The sequence below is a fragment of the Photinus pyralis genome, unplaced genomic scaffold (genome assembly GCF_008802855.1).
Source record: "Photinus pyralis isolate 1611_PpyrPB1 unplaced genomic scaffold, Ppyr1.3 Ppyr1.4_LG10, whole genome shotgun sequence".
NCBI lineage: Eukaryota > Metazoa > Arthropoda > Insecta > Coleoptera > Lampyridae > Photinus > Photinus pyralis.
In genome coordinates, this window is record NW_022170250.1 from 17717972 (window position 1) to 17739908 (window position 21937).

At 35.5% G+C, this 21937-nt stretch overlaps 5 protein-coding genes across 6 annotated transcripts in view; 3 read left to right on the forward strand and 2 right to left on the reverse strand.

Moving 5' to 3' along the window:
- The window catches only part of LOC116161736 (anoctamin-4-like), a 319822-nt gene that overhangs the window by 275381 nt on the left and 22504 nt on the right, over positions 1-21937 (reverse strand). The window lies entirely within an intron of this gene.
- Positions 944-1656, forward strand: LOC116161750 (mediator of RNA polymerase II transcription subunit 21). Its single transcript, XM_031475215.1, has 2 exons — positions 944-1104; positions 1154-1656. Exons 1-2 carry the CDS (start codon positions 1063-1065, stop codon positions 1547-1549), a joined length of 438 nt encoding a protein of 145 aa, XP_031331075.1. The 5' UTR covers positions 944-1062; the 3' UTR covers positions 1550-1656.
- Positions 2690-17400, forward strand: LOC116161738 (WASH complex subunit 2). Of its 2 annotated transcripts, XM_031475196.1 has the most exons (10): positions 2690-2871; positions 2919-3247; positions 3294-3480; positions 3528-3650; positions 7087-7342; positions 7392-8214; positions 11233-11725; positions 11773-11949; positions 12034-12514; positions 16843-17400. In XM_031475196.1, the coding sequence occupies exons 1-10, from the start codon at positions 2746-2748 to the stop codon at positions 16950-16952; spliced, it is 3105 nt and encodes a 1034-aa protein (XP_031331056.1). In that variant the 5' UTR covers positions 2690-2745; the 3' UTR covers positions 16953-17400. The 2 variants fall into 2 exon arrangements, with proteins under 2 accessions (XP_031331056.1, XP_031331055.1); XM_031475195.1 differs by having other exon boundaries at positions 2693-2871; positions 11773-12514; positions 16843-17394.
- LOC116161751 (13 kDa deflagellation-inducible protein-like) lies at positions 16335-16845 on the reverse strand. Its single transcript, XM_031475216.1, has one exon. The coding sequence runs from the start codon at positions 16795-16797 to the stop codon at positions 16363-16365; it is 435 nt and encodes a 144-aa protein (XP_031331076.1). The 5' UTR covers positions 16798-16845; the 3' UTR covers positions 16335-16362.
- LOC116161746 (chymotrypsin-2-like) lies at positions 19618-20768 on the forward strand. The gene is made up of 3 exons (XM_031475210.1): positions 19618-19913; positions 19963-20107; positions 20155-20768. Exons 1-3 carry the CDS (start codon positions 19865-19867, stop codon positions 20681-20683), a joined length of 723 nt encoding a protein of 240 aa, XP_031331070.1. The 5' UTR covers positions 19618-19864; the 3' UTR covers positions 20684-20768.

Below are 21937 nucleotides of genomic sequence, written 5' to 3' on the forward strand. Positions count from 1 at the left end.
CCTTTTGAGATACACACTTTAAACAAGTATTTCGGGTAGAATATAATGGTAATGAATTATTATTTTCCATTGCCGTTTTCGTTGTGGGACAGGCGAGCTCGAGCTATGCCGAGCTCGCATTCGGCTTGCTCGGCATTAGTATGCACTTCCTATTTTGTAACGGGAGCCTTATACCGGCCCCGAAATTCTGATAGGCGGTTAGTTTATGCCGGTCTTGCCTTCTGCTCGCTTGCCATTGGTATGAATTCTTTGTTTTGTATCCGGAACCGTGTAACGCTCCAGAATTTCGGGCGAGCGATTGATTTATGCCGATCTCGCTTTCGAGGGAGATGCTTTTGGCAAAGTCTAATGTATTCTTTGCTTCTGGGCAGGATGGCGCGTGCGCAGGTGTGTGTGTCGTATTTGTGCTAGCCACACGAAACCCCGTTCCTACAACCGTTCCTTTCTTTCCCAACAGTGCTTTTTTTAAGAGCCACCATTGTTTTTAGTAACTTCAGTTGTCTACCGGGACATTTTTTACACTGCTATTAGACCAGCCCTAGCCCAAGGACTTTTTTGGGTCATTGTAGGTCTTTTGCACCAGTGAATTTAATGGCACTACTTTCCCCTTTAATTGATCGTATTCGCAATTCAGATTAACACTAGAGGCGCTGTTGTAATTTACAAATGGCGTGTAGGTAGTACCGGTCAACATTTGGGTTATTCTTGCGAGTTTTTAAGTGACACTGTACTCATTCGAAAGCGAATTTATTATATCCTGCCCTTTTTGAGACTTTAAAATATAACCCCTTAATCCTGGGAGGTCTTCTTCTTAGCTTGAAAACTCACTTACAATGGCGAATAATGTAAAATACCATTACAGCCGCAAAAACCACAATATTGATTACATTAGGCCGTTGTAAATAAACAATATGGCGGTCTTGTGTTAAATCTAAAATCACGGAATTAAAAGTATACAATTTAGTTAGGATGACTTCCAGTAGTTCCAATGGATCCTAGTAAGAATTGACCTAACATCAAATAGTTCAATTGTTCAATCACAATAAATAACCTAATTTAAAAATGGCGGATCGCCTAACTCAACTTCAAGACTGTATAAACCAAGTAATTATAACTATCCACGTAAATTGATCGTTAATCCGTTGTGTTTTAGCAAGCCGAACACTTTTGCAACAGCATCGGAATCTTGCAGCAGTATGCCGCCCCGAGTAAGTTTCCCGGTTTCGACAGAAGCGGCTCGCAAACACCCCAACAGCACTCCCAGGAGGACTACGTGCAGCTGTTCACGACGTTAATAGCGCGGTGTTCCAAAGACATTGATACGTTAATCGAATCTTTACCGAGCGAGGAGAACGCCATGGAACTGCAATTGCAGAGCTTGCGAATTCTAGAGGCCGAAAATCAGGAGGCCGCCGAACGACTTCAGGCGGTCGTGCAGAGAGGCCAGGAACTTTTAGAGCAGATACAAGCCGCCTTGAGCGATATCGCTCAGGCCCAACTCGACATGCAGCATTTAACGAAATTAGTGAATCCTAACGAGGAGTGTTAACGAGTGGGAAATAAACGTAAAGACTTTTGTCAAAGAAACTTGTACTAACGATAGATTTACAGTTTTAGATAGATTTTAAAATAGATAACGAATATTTTGAATTGAAATTTTACTCTGTAGCGAATATACCGCGTGTCCTATTTTGGTTGAGACTGCAGTGTATTTTAGCTGATTTTAATGATAGAGACTTGTGGTTTTCACGACCCTGTGCCACTTTTTGTGGGACTTTGTGCCACAAACAGAATCAATCTAGCTCTCTGAGATACAGGGTGAGAACGAAAAGTTTGACTTTTTATTTGCTTTTCATTTCAAAATCTTGGAAAACTTCTTTGGAATTTTTTTACAAATCGTTTGGAACATTCCAAGACATATTCCTATTCTTGAAGACATGTTTAAAAGATTTCCTTAAAAATAGTCATAAACGTCCTGGAAATGGCATTAGAAATCTTCTGTAAACCATAGGGCTTTGGTTTGGTTTTTACGAATCTTTTTGAAACCAAAAAGGAATTCCTGTAAATAATTTTTTTGTTTGGTTTTACAGTTGGCCTATTTGCAAGGTTATGAAAAGTTGAACAAAATGGAGGAATTCTAAAGATCTGACAAACTCGAAAAACTGGAGGATCCAAATCTGAGGGAAAACCGCTTAATCTGAAGGATTGGGGGAAATGGAAGAGTTTCACAAATCAGTGAAATTAGTGAAGGAACGAAAGAACCATTAAGCATTCGAAAAATCAACAGGATCCGAAGAACGTGAGTAGATTTTAGTGGAATAGGTGAAAAATAGGACGAATTCAAAGAACCGAAAAAATTTGAAGTCTAAAGAAATGCCACCAAAGTGGTTTGAAACGTCTGAAGAAGAAGAAAAATCACAGCTTAAGATAGAAGATTCAAGGTTTAGGGTAAAAGATTTTAGGTTTGAGACACACGATTTTAGGGCCCAAGACAATACGATTCAATATCCTTTTCAGAATCAAAAAAGAATTCAAAGGTTTGAAGATCGATTTTTATACGATTTCAATGCTCACATACGCAGCATGCTACGCCACTGTTTGTAGTACATACTTCCAAAGTGTCAAGTAGGTGTAATGTACAATGGAGTTGCGCTAATGTCACGACATTTTGAACTACTTTCCAATGAAAAAGTTAGGTTATGTTATGATTTTCTCTTAACAACAAAAAATAATTAATTTATCTCAATGTCTTCTGACACAGCGAAGCCTTGGCAGAGGCCTTGGAGTACGGAGGAAATAACCAAAAACGCACCTAACTGGAGTTTAGCCGGAGATGCGGGTTTATTAAAGCACCTGGAATCATTTTCCGAGGTCTACCATCCACTCCCCCCAATTAGAAGTAAACCGTATAATTACAGAAACTACTATTGAAAGCCGAAGAAACGAACAATAATTTAAATAAACTCTTGTCGGGCCTCGACAACGCGAGTCTTGCGCTGGACGAGGCGAAGAACGACTTTCGCACCCTGCGCAACACGCAATTCATCGAGAGTCGCGTTTACGAAGACGACGAGACCGTACCGCAGGAGGCGAAAACGCAAGACGACGAGGTCCACAAGCAGAGCAAAGAGGAGAAGGTTAGGGAGGTTAGGGAGGCAATTTTGGGCGGGATCGCCGTCGTCGAGAGGTACTTCGACAAGGTCGAGGTGCCCGGCAGCGATTCGGAGGACGAAACCGACTTTACCAGGTAAATTGTCTTTTGTCTCACGTCCGAGGTAACGTTCCCTTTCTAGTTTCGTCCTAAAACCGAAAGATCCGTACGTCGATCGTCCGTTACCGTTCGTGATTGGCACGGACGAGTGGTACAAGAAGTGGCACGTCGGGCTGCTCGATTCGTCAAGCGAGAGTGAAGATGAGGAGGTCTCCGAGAAGTTTAGCGATTCTGATTCCGTCAGCGAATCGTCTTATAATGCGAATAAGGTTTGTCCGAGTCGGGTTGGGGTTTCGGTAAAAGAGAGATGTTGTAGGGGAGTGAAATGGCGACCCATGACCGACCAGTTGCAAATTCCACGTTTAATGAGAGTGTGAAACCCCCGCTCGATTTGTTTGGGGATAGTGACGGTGACAGTACGGATGTAACCTCAGGTTATGTAAGTTTCAAAGATGGAACACAAAGTCGGTAAGAATAGGGCTCTTGGGTCTACAATGGTAGGGGTCCCAAAGGTTATATACACCCTTTATACCCTCCAAATATGTCACATGTAAAATTTCAACCTCTTACGGCCACGTGGAAGGGAGTTGTATAGGGGCGGGGGTCAAAAAAAGAGGCTTTATTAAATGGCGATGAGGCTATCAGGCCGATAACGGCGTAAACCGTGCCAGTAATTATTATTTATCACTCACAATTCATAACATAACTCAAGCGCATAAGATGTTGGAACTAACTACACGCGATTCACTTATGTAGCAAACGCTCTCGAATGTTCTAGAATGTTCCCGAACAAACACGTCATATTTCCCGGAAAGATTGCGTCACATTCGCTTTCGTCACTTATCGCCGATGACTAATTTTTTATTGCGCCTCGATGTCTATCGGGATTTCTAGAATATTCGCTACAATAGGTAAATGTATCCTTTACTTTCCTTTGTAACTACTGTAATTACCATAGGATGTAGGGTGATTGTCGATTTCTTAGGGTGTTTGCGTTTATATATTTCAATTTGCAAATTGACTTTCGTTTGAGATTAATATACAGGGCGTTTAGATAATTTAGAGAGATTCTGCGTACGTAGTTAAGAGTGTATTTTATATTTTAACCATTTGCAGAAAGGTGGCTTTGGAATCAAGTATGAGTATTGTTATCGGCTTGTGCGATAAGTCGGGCGCTTTGTTTGTTTAATGTGGGTGCGTAATTATATTATTGAATCTGTTTACAATGGCATCTTGCCTCTATGTTTGAGTACTGTTATGTGATTATACCCCTGCATTATACAGGGATTGGGCTACTAGTTCAAAAGTTACAGCCCTTTGAATTTTTTTTCGAAATTGGTTTCTAGTCTATAACTTTTGATTGAGAAGTTTGATCGAAAAAGTACGAATTGTTTTGGATTCTACGCACCAAAATTAATAAGAAAAAGTGTTTTCCCGAGAAATTTTGGTGCAGTCGATTTTTGGTAAAAAAGGAAGGTTATACACTGCCTTTTTTTGAGGCCCGAAAAAAAAATTGTCTCAGATCGACCCGGAAAAAAAATTTTCTTATAGAATGTGGCCTGTAGAATCCATAATTTCAAACAGTTCCAAGATTGGGCTACTAGTTCAAAAGTTACAGCCCTTTGAATTTTCTTTCGAAATTGGTTTCTAGTCTATAACTTTTGATTGAGAAGTCTGATCGAAAAAGTACGAATTGTTTTGGATTCTACGCACCAAAATTAATAAGAAAAAGTGTTTTCCCGAGAAATTTTGGTGTAGTCGATTTTTGGTAAAAAAGGAAGGTTATACACTGCCTTTTTTTGAGCCCCGAAAAAAAAAATTGTCTCAGATCGACCCGGAAAAAAATTTTCTTATAGAATGTGGCCTGTAGAATCCATAATTTCAAACGGTTCCAAGATTGGGCTACTAGTTCAAAAGTTACAGCCCTTTGAATTTTCTTTCGAAATTGGTTTCTAGTCTATAACTTTGATTGAGAAGTCTGATCGAAAAAGTACGAATTGTTTTGGATTCTACGCACCAAAATTAATAAGAAAAAGTGTTTTCCCGAGAAATTTTGGTGCAGTAGATTTTTGCCAAAAAGGAAGGTTATACACTGCCTTTTTTTGAGGCCCGAAAAAAAATTGTCTCAGATCGACCCGGGAAAGAAAATTTCTTATAGACTGTGGCCTGTAGAATCCATAATTTCAAACAGTTCCAAGATTGGGCTACTAGTTCAAAAGTTACAGCCCTTTGAATTTTCTTTCGAAACTGGTTTCTAGTCTATAACTTTTGATTGAGAAGTCTGATCGAAAAAGTACGAATTGTTTTGGATTCTACGCACCAAAATTAATAAGAAAAAGTGTTTTCCCGAGAAATTTTGGTGTAGTCGATTTTTGGTAAAAAAGGAAGGTTATACACTGCCTTTTTTTGAGGCCCGAAAAAAAAATTGTCTCAGATCGACCCGGAAAAAAATTTACTTATAGAATGTGGCCTGTAGAATCCATAATTTCAAACAGTTCCAAGATTGGGCTACTAGTTCAAAAGTTACAGCCCTTTGAATTTTTTTTCGAAATTGGTTTCTAGTCTATAACTTTTGATTGAGAAGTCTGATCGAAAAAGTACGAATTGTTTTGGATTCTACGCACCAAAATTAATAAGAAAAAGTGTTTTCCCGAGAAATTTTGGTGCAGTCGATTTTTGCCAAAAAGGAAGGTTATACACTGCCTTTTTTTGAGGCCCGAAAAAAAAATTGTCTCAGATCGACCCGGAAAAAAATTTTCGTGAATGTGGCCTGTATAATCCATAATTTCAAACAGTTCCAAGATTGGGCTACTAGTTCAAAAGTTACAGCCCTTTGAATTTTTTTTCGGAATAGGTTTCTAGTCTATAACTTTTGATTGAGAAGTTTGATCGAAAAAGTACGAATTGTTTTGAATTCTACGCACCAAAATTAATAAGAAAAAGTGTTTTCCCGAGAAATTTTGGTGCAGTCGATTTTCGCCAAAAAGGAAGGTTATACACTGCCTTTTTTTGAGGCCCGAAAAAAAAATTGTCTCAGATCGACCCGGAAAACATTTTTTTAATAGAATGTGGCCTGTAGAATCCATAATTTCAAACAGTCCCAAGATTGGGCTACTAGTTCAAAAGTTACAGCCCTTTGAATTTTTTTTCGAATTTGGTTTCTAGTCTATATCTTTTGATTGAGAAGTCTGATCGAAAAAGTACGAATTGTTTTGGATTCTACCCACCAAAATTAATAAGAAAAAGTGTTTTCCCGAGAAATTTTGGTGCAGTCGATTTTTGCCAAAAAGGAAGGTTATACACTGCCTTTTTTTGAGGTCCGAAAAAAAAATTGTCTCAGATCGACCCGGAAAAAATTTTTTCTTATAGAATGTTGCCTGTAGAATCCATAATTTCAAACAGATTTTTGCCAAAAAGGAAGGCCTTTTTTTGAGGCTCGAAAAAAAAATTGCCTCAGATCGACCCGGAAAAAAATTTAGGTACCTACGCAAACGCTTCGTTACTGATCTACTAACAGATTTACTCAAACCATATACAGAGTGGACCAATAGTGTGTGGACGGACGTGTGATTTCGGCAATTCTTCTATTTCTTCTTCGTCAAATTCTTCTTCACTCAATAACTTGGAATACTGTGCTAATTCTACTTCTTCTCTCTTTCTACCAGTTTTGACAATTGGCGGTTTAGTAAAAGACAAATAATCAAAAAACTATGGTCTAATTAGGCGCCAAAAGGCAAATTATTTAGGCACCGTTGAAAAGAAAATTAGCTACGGTCGTTAATTATATTGGGCCCTCAATTATGCGCCCTTTTTTTGTGCAAATTTATCGAATTTCACCCTTTTAGTCGCCCACAAGTCTAAAGGTGTGTCTTTAGGTATCGACGGCGCAAAGAAATTTCGCAAACGAACTGGCGGCGAAATTGGGAAACTACGTCGAAGAGCCCGAGATCAACAGAAAGCCGATTAACGCGGTGGTCAACGTAAAGCCTTACGGTAATCTGTTCTCCGATGAACCCCCGCCGATCGCGGACGACACCCAGAAGGGGCTGTTTTCTGGCGGCGCGGGCCTCTTCGACGATTTAGCCGGCGGCGGAGACCTGTGGGACGAGGCACCTCCACCAAATGTCGAAAGTAATGGCCAAAAGGCAGAAACCCTCAGCTCACCCTTGTTTTTTTTTAGAGTCGTCATATAAAAGTCTGTTTAGTGACGGCAACGATCTGTTCAGTACTGCGGCGCCGCCCCCCAAAAACGCGACGGGTGAGCTGCACTCTAGAGGGCTATTCGACGACGACGATGACGATCTCTTCAACGAAGCTTCCTCCAAAGCTCACCCAGCGCCATACTTGCCACCCGCCAAGACCACCTCAATGCCTTACTTCGCGGATGAGCCTCCCGAATTGCAACCCCCACCACCCGCAGAAGCCAAGGTCGGTGCTTCCCAGAAACCGTTCGGAGGCGTAAAACTGATCGATCAGTCCGATTTGGATCGGCTGAGGCGAGGCCGGCCGAGCTCCTCCGAAAGTTCGGACGATATCAAAAGCTCGCCCCCGCCACTGCCGAAGCTCGAGACCCCCAAAAAACCGAAGCAGCTGAGCTTGTTCGACGACGACGAGGAGGACGACGAACGCGCGCTCTTCGAAAAGGATCTCTTCTCCACCATAACTTCGTTCGAGGACAGCCTGACGAAAATAACCGATGCTCCACGAAGTAAGTCGAAACTCTTTGACGAGGGCGATGACTTATTCGCAACGCCCGTCGTTAATGAGCCGAAGTATCCGACTCCGGCCGAAAGTGACAGCGGGAACATTCCTCCTTTGCCCAATGTGTTTGACAGCAATCCGTCGGAGTTGGATTGGGACACGCAATCTGACAACGTTTTTGAGGACGGAGGCCTATTCGACAACGTACAAGAAATCAGTAGCCAAAGGTCGGGGTTGTTTGATAGTGAACCGCCCTCTCTTTTCTTTGAATCCAGTGGAATTGTTAGAGATATCAGCACCAGGTAAGTACTGGCTTATTGGGCTGTTTTTTTGAACAAAATTAAAAAAATCAATTATGAAGTTTTAATTTTCTGTTATTCGATCAAAAACTACTCACTTTTGGCTAAAAAAATCTCAAAAATTGTAATTTTTAAATAGGAATCTCATTTTACAATTTTTTAACTATTTTGCATTTTTGCAATTTTTCTTATTTATTGATTTTATTATTCCTGTTATTAAAATTAAAAAACATAAAATAAAAAGTCAGACCGAAATTAATTTTTGAAATTCTGAATTCTGAAAGTTTTTTAAAACTTTAAATCTTTCTTCTGTCGTAGTTCGAGGTTGTAGTGTGGTATTCTTGAAATCCTTTTATAATTTTCTTTAATTTCATTTGAAATTCTTTTGAATTTTTTTTGTTTTGAAATTTTCTGGAAATTTTCTTGACATTTTTTAAAGTTGGCTTGAAATTGATTTCAAAAAATTCTCTTAAAATTTCATGAAAGTTTGCTGTGAAATTATATTGAAAGTTTTTTGAAATCGTATTGAATTTTTTTTGCAATTTTGCTGAAATTCTGTTAAACTTTTTTTGAAATCCTCGTCAAGCTGTATTGTTTGTATTGTTTTTAAAACTTATTTCAAATTTTTTCATATTTGTTGGTGTCCCGTTTGAAAATTTTTTGAAATTTTATAAAATCTGATATTTTGCTTTTTTTGTAATTTACTTGAAGTTGACTGAAATTTCTTGAAGCTATCTTGAAATGTATTGAAGTTTTCTCGAAATTATCTTGAAATTGTCTTGAAATTTTCTTGAATTCGTTAGATTTTCTGTATTTGCTGAAATTAAAAATGGTCTTGAAATTCTGTGGAAGCTTTAAAAAAAATTTTCGTAATTCTAGCGCGAAATTTTCGAGTAGCATTTTTGCTATATTGCGTCAAATGTTTCATGAAATTTTAAACTTCTCTGACTTCAGATCCTTCAGAAATTAAAAAAAAAATTTGACAAATTCTTCTTCTTGGAATTTTCTTGAAAATATTGTCTTCTAAATTTTTTAAAATTTGATTTGAAATTGACTTCTAATTCTTCTGAAATGTTCATAAAATGTTTCCGAAATTCTCTTGAAATTGTGTTGGAAGTTTTTTTTGTAATTTTTCCAAGGTTAGGTATATATCCAAGTTTTTTTGAAATCATGTTTTTTTTTAAATACTTTTGAAACTTCTCCGTTTTATGGAAGTTTTGAAATTTTCTGGAAATTTGCGTGAAAGTTCTCATGCAAATTCCTTAAAGTTATCTGATAATTGACTTCAGGTCCTTCTGAATTTTTTTAACATTTTTGAATTTTTAAAGCTTTTTGTAATTTTGCTGTAATTCTATAAAAGTTTCTTGAAAAGTATTGCAATATTTTAAAAATCTTTTTAAAATTGTATGTAATTTCATTTCAAATTTCTTTGGCGTTTTTTGAAATGTTTTGGAATTTTAGCTGTCTTGAAATCAACTTCACATTCTTCTATCCCGAACCTTAGTGTTGAAATCCTGTTGAATTTTTTTTTAATTGTCCTCAATTGTCTAAAAATTCTTTTAAAGTGGTAGTGTAGTATTCTTGCATTCTTTCTCAAATTTTTTAGATTCATTTCAAATTTCAAATGTTTTGACATTTTTTCTTGAATCTTTTTGGATTTTGCTTGAGGGTTTCTTGTTACTTTTCTTGAAACTGTCTTAAAATGTATTGAAATTTTCTCGAAATTTTATTGAAATGGCTGAAGATTTTTTTGTAGTTCTAAAAACTGTTTTGACAAACTTTTTTTAAAATTTATCCGAAATTTGTAAAAAATTAGCTTGAAATTGTAGCTTTTTTTTTGTTGCCCAAATTATATTAAATTTCCTGAAATTCTTTTGATATATTTTTTAAATTTTCTTAAGTTTGGCATTTTTATTGAAATTATTTTTAAATTTTTATGAAAAAATTGAAAAATGTGAAATTAGCCAAGTTGAAATCTTTTAAAATATTTTTTAAATTTCATTGGAAATTCTTTTGAAATTTCCTTGAAATGCTCTTAAAGTTTTAACATTTTAAAATTGACTTTACATTCTTCTTGTTTTCTAAAAATGTCTTCTAAATTTTCCTGACTTTTCTTGACATTTTCTCGAAATCTTGTTGAAGTTTTCTGGTAATTTTGTTTCAATTCTATTCATGTCTCTTAAAACTCTTGAATTTGTACTACAATATTCTTCAAATCTTTTTATAATTGTTCTAAATTTTATGTGAATTTTTTTGAAATATCTTCAACGTTTTCTGGAACTTAGTGTTAAATTTTCTTGAATTTTTTAAATTTTTATTCGAAATTCGAAAAGCTTTTTAAATTTTTTTGAAATTATCTTGCAATTCTATTGAATTTTTTTTAATTTTTTTAAAAATTTTGTTCATATTTTTTTTAATGCGTTTAAAGTTATTTTGAAATTGACTTCTTCTGAAGTTTTCTAACACCTTTTCGAATTTTTTTTGGAATCTTGTTGAAGCTTTCTGGTAATTTTTTTAAAAATTTCTTGACTCTCTTGAACTTGTAGTGTTTTTTGCATTTAATTTCAAATTTTTTTAAAATTTCTTTGACGTTTTCTTGAAGTGTTTTTGAAATGTTTTGGATATTCTTTTCAAATAATAATATAAAATAAACCAACAAGGAAGTTTAAACAGAACTGTAATAAAAAATCAATTAACGGCATTTAAAAACTAGTAATTAAAATAATAAAATTTGAAAAATTGTTAAATATTATTTCTTTTTGATTTTTTAAATTTTTTAAATTATAAATTCGGTTTTTTTTAATTTTTGTATTCTGAAATTTTGATTTTTTAAAATCTTAAATTATGAATTTTAATCTTTAATTAGTGATAATTTGTTACCGCAATGTCATTACATTTTTATTTCGGGTTTTTAGTTTCTGTGTGAATTTAAATTGGAAGTTTTAATTTTTTGAATTTTAAAATGTTTATTTTTGTATTTTTTAATTTTGATTTTTTCAATTTTTTTAATTTACATTTTAGGGTAGGAAATGACGAATCGTTTAGTCCACACGCCACGTCCTCCCGCCGATTCTCCACGGATATTTTCAGCGACCAACAGTCGAACGATAGCTTTTTTGTGACGAAAAATAAGTCGCAATTCGAGCCACATGTCCAATCGAATTTGGAGATCATCCCGGAGACCTCTTACACTCAGGACGGAGATGTTAGCGAATCGAATCTCGAGATTACTCCCAGCGGAGAAATTGATAGTCTTTATACGGAAGCGACCGCTTCCGAAGGTGATCATGCCCAAAGCAAGGAGGAAGAGCCGGTAGGCGAGTCGGATTCAATTTTCGCAAAGCTTTCAGATTCATCCGGCAAAATAAAGCACAACCTCAAAATCAACGTCGGCGCGCTTCTTCCGGGGGCTTCCCCTCTGAAAAAGAAGCCGAAGCCTGCGGACGAAAGCGATTTCGTTCAGCCCGACAGACTCCAAACCGCCGCCTCCGAAGTGCTGCCCAGTATAACGAAGGTGCGTTAGGCGCGCAGATGATGTCGAGGTAAAGTTTCGACTTTCAGGATCGCGCGCGAATATCGATCAAGCGGAGACCGTCGACGAGAAAAGGGCGGCAAGAATCGTTACGCAATTCCGTGCCCGATTTTAGCATACTGTCAGACGATCAGACATCGAAGGTTGCCGATGAGCCGTCGAAAATCGCCGAAGTCGCGCCGAGGATCGCCGATACGAAACCGAAAATCGCCGATGACAAACCGAAGATCGCCGATGACAAACCGAAAATCGCCGATGATAAACCGAAGATCGCCGATGACAAACCGAAGATCGCCGATGACAAACCGAAGATCGCCGATGACAAACCGAAAATCGCCGATGATAAACCGAAGATCGCCGATGACAAACCGAAGATCGCCGATGACAAACCGAAGATCGCCGACTCGGTCCCGCAGTCGGAGTTCATCGATATCTTCGAAGAGAACGCGCGAAAAACATTCGACGACGATTTTGAAGACTCGCCCGAAAAGACTGATAGTAATATAAGCGTCGTAAGAAAAGTTACGAGCGTCGTCGAGGCGAGCGACGAACCAAAGCAGCCTCACGTCAGCTCCAATAATTTCGAATCGGAGGAGCACAAACAGCTCGGCCTTTTTGACGACGACGACGACGAGCTCGACGATATTTTCAGTTCGAACAAGTTGCCTCCCAAGTCGAATATTTTGAAAGAGTCTCTGTTCGATGATGATGACTTGGGCGACGACGACGATATATTCGGATTATCGTTTAAAAAAACTGCCAAAAGTAAAGGTAATTATGATTTTCTTTTACTTAAAGGTTTCTTGAAATTTAATTTTTTAGGTTTTTTTTGAAATTCTCTACAAATTTTGAAATTTTTTGGAAATTCTCTTCAAATTCTCGTGAAGTTCTAATGAAATTCTCTTAAAGTTGTGTTGTAGTATTCTTGAAATTCTTTAATTTTTTTTAAGCTTTTTGTAATCTTCTTGGAAATTTCTTGAAATTGTCTTGCAATTTTATTGAAATTTTGTTGAAATCGTGGTCAAGATGTTTTTATCATTTTGAATTTTTTGGAAACGAAAAATTTTTCTGAAATTTTATCGAAATCGAAATTTTCTGAAAGTTATGTGAAAATTGACTTTGGGTTAGTCTGAATTTTCCTAAAAGTTTCTTGAAATGGTATTGAAATTTTTTTTTGTAATTTTGCGGAAATTCTATGAAAAGTTTCTTGAAGTTAGTAGTATTCTTGAAATTCTGTTGTAATCTTTTTAAGCTTTCTTTAATCTTCTTGGAAATTTCTTGAAATCGTCATGCAATTTTATTGAAATTTTCTTGAAATCCTGTTACAGATTTTTTTAATCATTTTGTTGAAATTTGATTCAAAGTTTCTTGAAATTCTCTTGACGTTATGTTGAAGTATTCTTGAAATTTTTTTGAAATGTTTTGTAATTTTTTGGATACCTACTTTTGAAATTGTCTTGCATTTTCATTGAAATTTTCTTGAAATCCTGCCGAAGATTTTTTATAATTTTCAAAAATTTTCTTGAAATTGTTTTGAAATGCTATTGAATTTTTCTTTTACTGAAATTGTATTGTGAAATTTTGAATTTTTTTAAATATTTGCTTGAAAGTTTTCATGAAGTTAAAGTTATCTGGAAATGGATTTCAGATCCTTCTGAATTCTTCTTAAAGTTTTCCCGAGATTTTTTTGAAATAGTTTGAAATTCTATTGAGATTTTTAAGTTTTTTTTATAGTTTTGCCGAAATTCTATTAAAAGTTTCTTGATATCCTCTTGAAGTTGTGTTGTAGTATTCTTGAATTTCTGAAATTTTTTTGAAGCTTTTTGTAATCTTGGAAATTTCTTGAAATCGTCTTGCAATTTTTTTAAAATTTTCTTGAAATCCTGTTGGAGATTTTTTTTATAATTCTGTTGAAATTTGATTAAAAGTTTCTTGAAATCCTCTTGAAATTATGTTGTAGTATTCTTGAAACTTTTTTGAAATGCTTATAATTTTTTGGATAATTTGGAAATTGTCTTGCACTTTTATTGAAATTTTCTTGAAATCCTGCCGAAGATTTTTTATAATTTTTCTGACTAAATTTTCTTGAAATTGTTTTGAAATGCTATTGAATTTTTCTTTTACTGAAATTGTATTGTGAAATTTTGAATTTTTTTTAATATTTGCTTGAAAGTTTTCATGAAGTTAAAGTTATCTGGAAATGTATTTCAGATCCTTCTGAATTCTTCTTAAAGTTTTCCCGAGATTTTTTTGAAGTAGTTTGAAATTCTATTGATATTTTTGTTTTTTTTATAGTTTTGCCGAAATTCTATTAAAAGTTTCTTGAAATCCTCTTGAAGTTGTGTTGTAGTATTCTTGAAACTTTTTTGAAATGCTTGGAATTTTTTGGATACCTTTGAAATTGTCTAGCACTTTTATTGAAATTTTCTTCAAATCCTGCCGAACATTTTTTATAATTTTGCTGAGACTATTAACATTTTCAAAAATTTTCTTGTAATTGTTTTGACATGCTATTGAATTTTTTTTAACTGAAATTATATGGTGAAATTTTGAATTTTTTGAAAGTTTTCATGAAGTTAAAGTTTTCCCGAGATTTTGAAATTCTATTGACATTTTTAAGTTTTTTTTATAGTTTTGGCAAAATTCTATTAAAAGTCTTGAAATTCTCTTGAAGTTGTGTTGCAGTATTCTTGAAATTCTTAAATTTTTTTGAAGCTTTTTGTAATCTTCTTGGAAATTTCTTGAAATCGTCTTGCGATTTTATTAAAATTTTCTTGAAATCCTGTTGGAGATTTTTTTTATAATTCTGTTGAAATTTGATTAAAAGTTTCTTGAAATCCTCTTGAAGTTATGTTGTAGTATTCTTGAAACTTTTTTGAAATGCTTGTAATTTTTTGGATACTTTTGAAATTGTCTTGCACTTTTATTGAAATTTTCTTAAAATCCTGCCGAAGATTTTTTATAATTCTGCGGACTAAATTTTCTTGAAATTGTTTTGAAATGCTATTGAATTTTCTTTTACTGAAATTGTATTGTGAAAGTTTGAATTTCAGATCTTTCTGAATTCTTCTTAAAGTTTTCCCGAGATTTTTTTGAAATAGTTTCAAATTCTATTGACGATTTTTAAGTTTTTTTTATAGTTTTGCCGAAATTCTATTAATAGTTTCTTGAAATTCTCTTGAAATTTTTGAAGATTTTTGTAATCTTCTTGGAAATTTCTTGAAATCGTCTTGCAATTTTATTGAAATTTTCTCGAAATCCTGTTGAAGATTTTTTTTTATAATTCTGTTGAAATTTTTTAAAAGTTATTTGAAATCCTCTTGAATTTATGTTGTAGTATTCTTGAAACTTTTTTGAAATGCTTGTAATTTTTTGGATACTTTGGAAATTGTCTTGCACTTTTATTGAAATTTTCTTGAAATCCTGCCGAAGATTTTTTATAATTTTGCCGACTGCCGATTTTCTTGAAATTGTTTTGAAATGCTATTGAATTTTTTTTAACTGAAATTGTATTGTGGAATTTTGAATTTTTTTAAATATTTGCTTGAAAGTTTTCATGAAGTTAAAGTTATCTGGAAATGGATTTCAGATCCTTTTGAATTCTTCTTAAAGTTTTCCCGAGACTTTTTTAAATACTTAGAAATTCTATTGACATACACATACAAGTTTCTTGAAATCGTCTTGAAATTATCTTCCTCTTCTTAATTCTCTCTTGAGTCTTGCATTTTATTGAAATGTTTGGAAGCCTGTTGATCATTTTTTGTAATTTTGCTGAAATTTTTAAAATTTTTTTGAAATTCTGTTAATTTTGTTTAGTTTTTTATTTTATTTTTATTTATTTTTTTTGCCTTTAATTTTGAGTGGGCGGGGTTTCAGCCAAGGCTGTTCTACCAACCCAACCCACTATACATTTACAAATATCCATGCCCGAACCCGGATTCGAACCAGGGACCCTTAGCACCACAGTTCAGCTTTAACTGAACTGCGCTATACGGGCCGGCAAAAATTCTATTGCGAAATTTGAAAATCTTTTGGAATTTTTTCGACGTTTTCTGCAAGTTCTTTTGAAATTTTGTGGAAAGTTGCTTGAAAGTTCCTGAATTTCTTTGGTTTGTCTGGAAGAATCTCTCTCAATTTTCGTTAAAATTTTCCCGAAATTTTTTTAAACCTTTCTTGTAATTTTGCCGAAATTCATGTAAAAGTTTCTTAAAATTATCTTACTGCGTTTTGATTGGCTGCGCCATTTTGTGACGGTAAGTTTGAATTTTCGAATGTCGGCCATTTTGTTTCTTGTATTCGATTTGTGCGGCAGATTTGAATTTTTGAATTTGCGGATGTCAGCCATTTTGTTGCGGTAAATTTAAAGTAGATTTGAATTTTTGAATTTCTGATTGGGGAGCCATCTAGTAAGGGTTTGTTGGCGTTGATAATATAGTTTTCTGTAGTTAGCATATAGATTCACGAAATAGTGCAAATTCGAAAATAAATGGTGGCTGCACTACAGGAAATTCAAACTTACCGCCACACAAAATGGCGCAACCAATCACAACGCGGCACTGTGACGTGTAAAAAAGGTGGAGGGGGCCAAAAAAAGAAGAAAATCACGTTTTATTTAAAGATTACAGCGAAAGCAGACTAGATTCAATCAGATGCGGCAATTCCCTACCAGAATTTTCGCTTAAACTGCTATTGCTTTGCGGTTTCACGTTTGTGTCAGTACCGATTTTCTTATCCATCGCCTCTTCCAACTCGGACATATTCTTCCGTATGCTTTGCAACAGTCGTCCGGATAACGTTACGATTTCCTGGTAACTTTCTTCCGCATTTTTGATGGCGATATCGTAATTGTCTTTGGCGGCAACGCGCCGCGCGTGGCCTTTACTTATTACGCCCAATCGGAGAGTAATTCGTTCCATCTCGGTCTGCAACGTGCTCTGCTCTTCTTGCTGTTTTCCGATGAGGAACTCGAGCTCCTTCCGTTGCTTTTTAAGGTCGGCGATGCACTTAATAATTTTGTCATTGTTGCCCGCTAGGGTGTCTTTAGGTTGGGACATTTTGACAAGTGTCAAGAGAATGTCAATTGTGCCGTTTGTTTGCAGGCGACGTCAAATCATCGTCGGACAGGAGGGTGGCGAAAACGGCGCAAGTGAAGAAATTGGAAAACTCGAAAGTGGTCGACGATCCCCTGAGCTCATTTCTCGACTTTTAAATCGCGCGCATTTTACAAGTTGCGCGTGCATGATTTCTATAATCGAAGAATCTTTTTTTTTGTATATTGTGTAAGATAATAAATATTTTGTTAATCATTTGTTTAGCATTCACTGGATTTGCGACTCTGTCAAGGACGGGCGAAGGGAGACATTTAGAGGCAGATGAGAGCTCTGGCCAATTTTCAGAAGAATTTTTAGTACTTTAAGGCCCTTTCTAGGCCCTTCTGGTGATTTTTAGCCTCGCCTCGAACTGAAAAGAGCGTAGAAGGATCTCGCCAGTTCTGGAAATAGTCCAAACAGTGCCTAAAGTAAAGGTAATCATGATTTTTTCTTAAAATTCTCGCCTTTTTTAGGCTTTTTTTGAAATTCTGTAGAAATTTGTCTATGTAGTGGTCTGGAAATTCATTTCGGATCCTTCTGATGGTCTCAAAAATTCTATCGAAATTTCTTTACCCTTTTTTTGTAATTTTGCCGAAATTTTACTATAAGATTCTTGAAAGTTGTGTCGTAGTATTCTTGAAATGTTTGTAATTTTTTTGAAATTTTGTTGCATATTTTTTGTAATTTTGTTGAAATTGTTCTTGTTTCTTGAAATTCCCTTGAAGTTGTATTATAGTATTTTCGTAACTTTTTAATTTTTTTAAATTTCATTTTTCTTTTCTACGTTTTTCGAAATTCTCTTCAAATTGTCTTGCAAATATAGCGACATTTACTTGAAATCCTGTTGGAGGTTTTTTGTAATTTTTTTGAAATTCTATTAAAATGTTCTTGAAATTCTGATTGTAGTATTGTAGTATTCTTGAAATCTTAAACATTTTCTTTCATTTTATTTGGAATTTTTTCGTTTTCTTGAAGTTCTTTTGACATTTTTTGAAAATTTTTTGCAAATTCTCTTCAAATTCTGTTAAAATTCTTTCAACATTCTCTTGGTGATTGTGCCCAATTAATATTTTCCATACGACATCTACTTTTGCTGTCGCTCACCTGATTTTGAGTGACTGTAATATGAACTGGCAATCAAAGGTGCCTTTCATTTTACGAGACCTAGGAATTTTGTATCGATTTTCTTTTTCAAGAGTTGGATATTTTGAGATTAAACGAGCAAGCGATGTCGCTCGTATACGGTAACCATGGAAATATCTTCCAGGATATTCCCAAAAAAAAAAAAGATTAATGACCAATGCAGGATCTAGACAGAGCAGCGTTTTTAATCATGGCTTAAGCGACGACATAACCGTTGCAGTTGCGGAAAAATTTGAAAGTATGTATTGATTGTAACAGGATGCAATAATAAGCTGCCCAAATATGCGAGCAGCTAACGTAAATTAAATTAAATTTTGCTGAAATTATTAATTATCTCCTTTTGCTAGCTTCTATTTTACTTATGAAATTATTTCACATCAATTACACTGTTCACAAATTAAATGTCTGTGAAAGTTGTGTGTGTTAATAGATGACGCTTTAAGTCAAATTTTAATTGTAGCGTAATTAGACTGATAGCAGTGATGTAATTGCACTGTTCACAATGACTTTGGAAATATTATGCGTTAGAGTGTTAGACGACGATTTTTTAAATTACACAATTGCACTGATCACATTTAAAACACTTGAAAGTAAATTAATAAAATGTGACGTTTTAAACTATCCTTGCTCTTTAGCGTGGATGGATTGCAAATGAAATTTTTGCAAGTGTATTTACATTTACAGCCATAAAAACTACAATACTGATTAGTTTTGGTCATTTTAAATAAATAAAATGGCTTATACCACCAATGGTAATTACAATGTGCTGCCACCAGAGGTCTCAGTGTCAATCTGAATGTCTAAAGTCACTAGATATATCTAGTGACTTTACTGAATCGCGAATAGGTTTTTTATAGAATCTCTACGTTTTATGAATAACTGAAAACTTTTGAAAGGATCCTTAAATGGATTTCAAAGAGCGTTTTGAGCATACGAAAGGATTTTTAAAAGCTCCCTACCGAGAGGTATAAGACTTAACTTAATTGAGGTCTTGTATAGAGATTCGTTGGTACGAAACCGGAAAGAGACCCTATCAAAATTTCTGGAAATGAACTTTGAGTGTATTTAACCCCCAGGTTCTACGCTAACTTCACACTACAAGAACACAGAAATAAAGTCAACCCGGCAACATTTAAAAATGGCCACCCGAATGACTATTCCCTCTAAAACTAAACAAGATCTCGCTTAAATTTGAAAAGTGGCACGTGATCAAACATCTAAGGCAGGGCCCTCTTACGTGAGTTGTAAACAACGCTGTGACCTGAAGCACAGTAGGGAAGGAACGTAAAATAAAACACTGAAATTGTGAAAAGTTTGTTTAATAATGATCGCAGTTATTATTAATTGTAAAAGCTCGGAAATTTAAGTCCAAAATAAATTACATTGCAAAAATAAACTTTAAAAATGGTAGTTCACTGAATAAAAATAGAAATGGGGTGGGAAAAAAAGAACTTACCAACTTTAAGAGGTAACATTAATAGGTTAAAAACAAGTTTTGGGGATTATGGGTCAAGTAAGCAGGTACCAAGATTCTAAGGAAGGGTGAAATACACAGGACGTGCCTCATCTTTGGTGCAATAAAGTCCTTTTGTTAAAAGATCTTTGATTAGCGTAATCCCGCTCCTGCAAGATAGGTAACCCACCCCTGGTTTCGGGGTTTCGAGCCTACAGTTGAATGTCGAAGACAATCACGGAATTAGGTGTCGTAGCTCAATTTTGAATACAGTTTTTACCACCCCCGTGACTGCTTCATTCACGGAGAAAAGGGTCCGGATCCGGATATCGTGAACTAAGGCTCGCTTCTAGGAATTAAGTGTAAGTGTAGCTTATCTTATCTGTACCTTGAAATTAATTAAGCACTCATTCTATCACTCCGTTCCGATGAGACATGAACCCCAAATTACTCTCTCTAATCTTCATCAGCTTGGGCGTTTCAGGTGAGTACCGTTTGGTTTATCAGAAGTGGTATGCAAATAGATTTTACAGCCGCTTACCAAGTTGGTAGCCAACCTGTTCCTGACGATCAACTACTTTACCAAGTATCAGTGAAGGACTTGAGCTACAGTCACAAATGCGCAGGGAGTATAATTAGACCGAAATACGTGCTTACTACAGCGAGGTGTATTAAACAGTAAGTACATCGCAATCACACGCTTCGTGCTCATCGATAGATTGCAGCGACGTCCCGAGCAACCTTCAGGTTTTTGTTGGCTCAATCCATCTACACTATGGAGGTGCCATCTTCCGAGCCGTACAGTTGATCACCCACCAGTACTTCGACAACTCCACATTAGCGGACAACGTTGGCTTGATCAAGACCGTGGGGAGTATGCTGACCGCCCCCAAAACACGCGTTGTTCCGCTACCGAATGATTTCACCTACCCCGGGGAACCGTGCATATTCTACTCATGGAATATGAGTAATGGATCACCTCCTTTTTCCGCAACTCTACGCTACGTTAATAAAAGTGTAATGTCACTTGCAGACTGTCAAAGCCGTTGGTCGGTTAACATTGTGACGATTCAGAACCTCTGCACTGATTACGCCGCTGGAGGGTGCACCTTGGGCGAAGGGGCGCCATTGGTAAAAAACGGTAGTCTAGTTGGTATGTTCTCTCTTGGAGGTACGTGCGTTGGTGGCAAACCGGATGTTTATGTGGATATCAAAAGTTATGTAATTTGGATTAATTCAGTTGCCACGGATTAAATGTTCGATTTATCTAGTAACTAGTTTTACTCGTGGTATTGGGCAATTAACTTCAACTTTCCCAATAAAAATACAACGTACCACACTCTACTTGCATTAATTCGCTTTGAAGGTTCAGAGAAGTCCTTCTCTCCCACCCAATTTTTCCTAATGTAGTTACTAAGTCCAAAAACCGAAACAGGCCAGACGCAAACCAAGGCTTCGACCACGTTTTTATGGATGTAAGAGTATTGGAGAAAATTTGTCCCTCGTGCAACATAAGAACGATCCTTAGAATCGGCAGCGCTGTGTGTTGTTTTGAATCTGCTTGCACACTCGATCGCTTCTTATCTAAAAGCGCTTCATTCTACCGCATTTTAGTTCCGTTCTTTTTCACTATGATGCGGTACAAGTGGAATCTTTAAAAATCACTGAAATCAGGTAGCCCAATCTTCAAACTGTTTGAAATTATGGATTCTACAGGCCAAAATCTACAAGAAAATGTTTTTTCCCGGTCGATCTCAGACTATTTTTTTTTCCGGCCTAAAAAAAAACAAGTGTATAACCTTCCTTTTTTTTACCAAAAATCGACTACTCCAAAATTTCTCGGGAAAACACTTTTTCATATTAATTTTGGTGCGTAGAATCCAAAACGATTCGTACTTTTTCGATTAGACCTCTCAATCAAAAGTTATGGACAAAAAACCAATTTCGAAAAAGATGTCAAGGGGCTGTAACTTTTGATCTAGTAGCCCAATCTTCAAACTGTTTGAAATTGTGGATTCTACGGGTCAAATTCTATAAGAAAATATTTTTTTCCGGTCGATCTCAGACAATTTTTTTTCCGGCCTCAAAAAAAGCAAGTGTATAACCTTCCTTTTTTACCAAAAATCGACTACTCTAAAATTTCTCGGGAAAACACTTTTTCAAATTAATTTTGGTGCGTAGAATCCAAAACGATTCGTACTTTTTCGATTAGACCTCTCAATCAAAAGTTATGGACAAAAAACCAATTTCGAAAAAAATTTCAAGGGGCTGTAACTTTTGATCTAGTAGCCCAATCTTCAAACTATTCTATAAGAAAATGTTTTTTCCCGGTTGATCTCAGACAATTTTTTTTCGGCCTCAAAAAAAGCTAGTGTATAACCTTCCTTTTTTACCAAAAATCGACTACTCCAAAATTTCTCCGGAAAACACTTTTTCATATTAATTTTGGTGCGTAGAATCCAAAACGATTCGTACTTTTTCGATTGGAACTCTCAATCAAAAATTATG